General features: G+C 35.3%; 2 protein-coding genes across 2 annotated transcripts in view; one reads left to right on the top strand and one right to left on the bottom strand.

Moving 5' to 3' along the window:
• The window catches only part of LOC18055159 (transmembrane emp24 domain-containing protein p24beta2), a 4070-nt gene extending 2188 nt beyond the window's left edge, over positions 1-1882 (top strand). The window contains exons 3-5 of the mRNA XM_006452549.2: positions 735-921; positions 1004-1111; positions 1502-1882. Coding sequence (XP_006452612.2) covers positions 735-921; positions 1004-1111; positions 1502-1635 — 429 coding nt within the window. The 3' untranslated portion in view covers positions 1636-1882. The remainder of the gene's footprint in view (positions 1-734; positions 922-1003; positions 1112-1501) is intronic.
• Positions 1883-2311: 429 nt separating this feature from the next.
• Positions 2312-5142, bottom strand: LOC18055158. Its single transcript, XM_006452548.2, has 3 exons — positions 5023-5142; positions 2725-2907; positions 2312-2603 (listed from the first exon to the last, which is right to left on the bottom strand). Exons 1-3 carry the CDS (start codon positions 5026-5028, stop codon positions 2559-2561), a joined length of 234 nt encoding a protein of 77 aa, XP_006452611.1. The 5' UTR covers positions 5029-5142; the 3' UTR covers positions 2312-2558.

The following is a 5142-nucleotide window of genomic DNA, read 5'->3' as shown; positions in this document are numbered from 1 at the left end:
CCACCTTGAGTTAAATGAGAGAATGTTTTAGGGCCATGTGTCATACTTAGGGAAAAAGGAAAAGAATATTCCTTTTGTACTAGGTATATTTTTTCCCATAAATAAATTGAAGTGTCTAACCTTGACTATTGATTTCCAAGCCCACCCAATATAGCAAATTCATCAAAATGGTATTTTATATTTCTCCGGTATTTTGCCCTTAATAATTGTTCATGTATCATTCATTAATTAATCTAAAAATATCATTCCAAATTTACCCCTATACATCCCTCATTTCAATCAAATATATGAGACAAATGTGGAAACCCGTATATGGAGTATAGTTTCCTTTGTCTGTGGGAGGGTTTGGCTTGTCTAAGTTTGCTTCGCTCAAGTTACCTTTTCCAATGTAGAAGAAATTAGATAAGTTGCTTCAAATTATGTGACACCTTATGTTTTGATTTTCAGCAATGCAATTGCGAAAGATAAGCTGTGAGTTCTGAATTGATAGGGACAGTTATTCCTGATGAGGAAGTCTGTGTACTAATTCAGCAGTTGCCTGATATATGTAGCTACAAAATGTAGTGATTAATTCTGATTCTCTTAGAAAGTTCATAAAGTAAATTTTCCTGACCGAATCTTAACATTTTTGTGTCTTCGATAGTATGTTAAGCTTGTTATTATCTATTTATTTCTATTTTTTGAGTTTCCTGTGAAAGATAGCACTGATCATGGAATGTTGTTAAACTCTGCAGGTGAAGGGACCTGCTAGTGATCAGATTCATGATTTTCGTGATAAGATCAGTGAGAAATTTGAGTTTGTGGCCCATCATAAAGGAGTCCACCGCTTCTGCTTCACAAACAAGTCTCCGTATCATGAAACCATAGACTTTGATGTACATGTTGGCCACTTTTCATACTATGATGAGCATGCCAAAGATGGTAAGTGGGTGCACCTTGTTCTTTCCTGTTTTTATCTTCTTCAAAGAGGTGTTCTTACTATTACTCTCTCACATATGTGCAGAGCATTTTAATCCTTTGCTAGAACAGATATCCAAATTGGAGGAAGCCCTTTACAACATTCAGTTCGAACAGCATTGGCTTGAGGCGCAGACCGAACGCCAGGCAATAGGTATGTATTGAGCTGCACATATCTTAATTTTAAGTTAGATGGAAGCTTGTCCAGTTTGATGTTTTTCCTTCAATCTCATGTTTGTCATCCTCAAGAGTCTCAAGCCAAACAAATGATTTTAATGGTGAATTTGTTTCACTAGCCAATTGGATCTGAGGTTTGTGGAAATGAACTTGTCCATTAGATGATCAAAGCTTCTTAACCAAGTGACACCCCTACATATAAAGATTATATCATTCTTTTATTCTTACGCCACTAATGTGATTGGCACGTTAATGATTTTAGTTGTGACCATCACAGAAATGTTCTCCCCACAATCCTCAGACAAAATGATTTTAATTGATATCAATAATCTGTTTCCTTACAATTTTCATTCAATTGGAAATGCAGTAAATGAAGCAATGAGTCGGAGGGCAGTTTACAAAGCATTCTGGGAATCCACTGCACTTGTCGGTGCAAGTGTTCTTCAAGTCTACCTCCTCCGCCGCCTGTTCGAAAGGAAGCTTGGGATGTCCAGAGTTTAGCTCTGGTCCTCAAGCGATGAGTTGTAGGATTATACAGCCTAGTGCTGTTTCGTGTTTTTTGTTTCTTTTGTGATCTGCCGGCCAGAGAAGAACACTTACAGAAACTAAATTATACATTTGAATAGTTATCTCAATGATAATAGATCCAAGGACTTTACATTGGTCTTTTTAGTTACTTGAATCACATCTGTAAGCCACTAAACTTCATCTGCTTCTTGAAATCATGCCCGCCCCGGAATTATTATTATTATTTTTTGTTTGGAGAAGAAGCATGCCTTGGGAAAGTCGCGAAGCCGCATGAAAGTCATAAACGGCAATAGTTGTATAAATGCTATAGTCATAGTCATTTCGAAACCAGATTATTACCAACTTCCATAGCAAGTCGCGAATGTTGCATCACCGATTAATCCAAAGAAGCATTTTCCTTCGAATAGGCTTACGTATAACCCCTTTCAAAATCTAATCACAATACAACAGAAATCATCTTTGTTTCTCTCATGTTCATTATCTTCATATCAACTTTTGCGCTAAATTCTTTGTCACTAAAATCAAGATTCTGCTGTTCAATGCTTTTCATAAAGGCTTTTTTCATAAAAGTTGTTTCACAGACAATTTCAATTCACCAATACAACAAGCAGAAAGAATATATGTCACAAAACAAAAGATCTACAGCCCATAGAACAGAGAAAGGAAATACAATAAATAGCTTGGCTTTGTAATAATAATAACCCACAAAATCAGTACATATAGATACAGTAAGTATTTTTCTGCTTTCCCCCACCATGACTCAAATTTTTACAGCACAAAAACAAATTCCACCACAACTCATCACAGCTCTACAGCTTCTATATTCTTTTAATGTGGGGCACCAGTTACAGATGAAGATACTCTTACATCGAAGCTCTTAAGTGGGCAGGACCTCATCAAGATTGAGCAGAAGGGCTTTGGATGCAGCAAAACCACTTTCGCTGTAAACAGTGCATTCCCACAAACACAAACCATTAATATGCGAAAAAACTTACATGTCCTTTTACAGCCATTAATTTCAAAGAAAAAAGGCTAGTGCAGTGATAAAAACGGAAGACTTACAGGCTGAGGTTTTGCAGGATCCACCCCATGCCTAATAGGAGGATCAACCTTTCCAGGCGAGTCTGGTTTGCCACCTGTCTTTTTCTCATCCCTGGCCTTGTTAAAGATCACAGTAAATCCTTCAGCTGAAGCTGGATCATTGACGTCCCATTCACCAAATTTAGGCAATGGGCGACCCTTGTCCTGTTTGGTGAGAACTCATAGTTGTTAGCCATGGGTAACCATCTTAGGCAACCGTATATTGCAACAGTTCTATTGTTTGCCAAAATTATACGGACTCCAGGAATTCAAATTTAACAAAACTAAGACCTTGCAAGAAATGTTGTCTAGATCAATCAAAGTGCTCTTCCAGGTCTTACATGATTTGATAAAACTCTTCTACAGAATTCCTAATCCAACTTAAAGTACTTAACCACAAAAGATGTCAAAAATGGGCACCATCATCAAACAAGACAATGATAAACAACGATAGCCTAATGAAACAGTTTCCAAGAATTGCAATCCTTACACGCTTAGCCTGATAGGGTCCATGAAGTTGTTGATTGCCAGGATCAATGTACCTCCATACTAAATGAAATTTTTACTATAGTAAACCTGGGTTGAATGACACTAATATCTTCTCTATTGATTAGATATCCAAATGCCAGTATCAATTTGTCAAGCCATTGACAATCCAATCTTGTCACGACACAAACTCAAAAATATAGACAATTGAAGCTGATCATTTTCAGAAAGCCCTGATCACACAAGTACAAAGCCAATGTTCCTAACAGACTGATGGCCTAAGATACATTAAACTGCAAGAAAAATAAAATCTTTTTTTTTTTTTTTGGTACCTGATGTCAACAAAAATGTAGAAAGATGTTGTGAAAAACAGACTAATAGTTGATTTGGAATTCTTTTTAAATTATCTACATCTAAAACCCAAGTTCTAAACTATGAGAACTCACAGTAACCATTATTGTATTTGATAAAAGTGCACGAAGTTAGTACCATACAGCTACAGCAATTAAATAAAAGATACTTTCAGTAGATTGAAAAAATGTCATGTCAAAACATGGATTTTTTTATAACTATAAAACATCTTTACAATCAACTTCGAAGTCCAAGCAGATCTCACAAATAAGCATTCAGAAATATCACTGACCAACCAAGAAAGTGGCATGCACACAGAAGGCCAACAATTTCTGAAAAAAAAAAACTCTACTCTGCCTAACACTTATTTTGCATAACAGAAATGAACAACCAAGAATTTCAAATAATTCAGCAAACCATCATAAGAGAACTAATGTAATTCCACTATAAAGCCATACATGACTCCTCTAATAAAGAGGTCATTCCCATTCTGCAGAATATCTAGCACACAAATCCGTCATCTTGAATGAAGTCACCAAAAGAAAGAAGGAACCAACATCATAAAAAATGGGATTGAATTGCTTCTTGGAATTAGTTAAATGCCCCGTGATAAAACAAATCCAAATTTACAATATTAATATACACTCTGTAACATCTCCATCCACGGCATTCAACTTTGGCACTTCAAAACCACACAAGTCAACAGTTTGCAAGTAAAATTCCATCGACCAACCAAGCTTGCCCTATATACTTTATAGATTCTTAAATGATGCTAACCCATTTAATTCATAACTTCAATCTTCTAATTATATCTGAAAAGACCAAACCAGCTTCTACCATACCACCCACCAAATAATTGTTCCACAACATTTTTGACATCTATACATTAATGAGTAATCTACCAGCTCAAATTACCATAAAAATTTCTTGATTCTCATTCACAACAGGAATCTAGAAACATACAAGACATAACTTTTCAGTTTGAAGCAAACTTCTTCATGTTTCCTCGATCAGATTCCAGAAAACTTCTTAATCATGTACTATTTGATTAAAAACCAAAATTATCACAAGAAAAAGTAATCAATTACAAGTGTAGCAGAAACAAATGAAATAGTACGCAATTCATTAATCGCAATCAAAGATGAACACGAACCATAAAATAACAAGCAGAACTTAGAAATTGAACACAAAATTTAGCATCATTCAAGCTCATCAAAGTTACATCCAAATCAATCAAAGATCACATCAATGAACAATAAACCCATTTCAGTAAATCTCAAGTTGAGCCGAAAATCAACACAATCAACGCTCAAATCGGTCGAATTAAATCAAAAGCAACCCCACAAAAAAAGAGGAAATTACGAATATAGAAACTTAAAAAAAAAAATTAGAAACTTTACAATAAAAATGGAAACTTTAAGGAGAGAGAAAGTGATTACGTACCGACATGAATGAATTCTAGAGAGAGAAAGAGAGGGGGACTTCTTTTTGTTTTCTGGGAAATGAAAAGAAAGAGACAAATTTAGAGATAGAAAGAGAGAATTTAGAGAGAGATTTGTAAAC

The sequence above is a fragment of the Citrus clementina genome, unplaced genomic scaffold, assembly GCF_000493195.1.
Source record: "Citrus clementina cultivar Clemenules unplaced genomic scaffold, Citrus_clementina_v1.0 scaffold_1, whole genome shotgun sequence".
NCBI classification, from domain to species: domain Eukaryota; kingdom Viridiplantae; phylum Streptophyta; class Magnoliopsida; order Sapindales; family Rutaceae; genus Citrus; species Citrus x clementina.
The sequence above is the reverse complement of the archived record's forward strand: the minus strand, read 5'-3'. Positions and strand labels throughout refer to the sequence as shown.

Coding starts and splice junctions, on each gene's coding strand:
- LOC18055158 (XM_006452548.2), bottom strand. Junction 2,604..2,724: donor ATCCTGCAAAACCTCAGCCT/GTAAGTCTTCCG, acceptor CACTGTTTACAG/CGAAAGTGGTTTTGCTGCAT.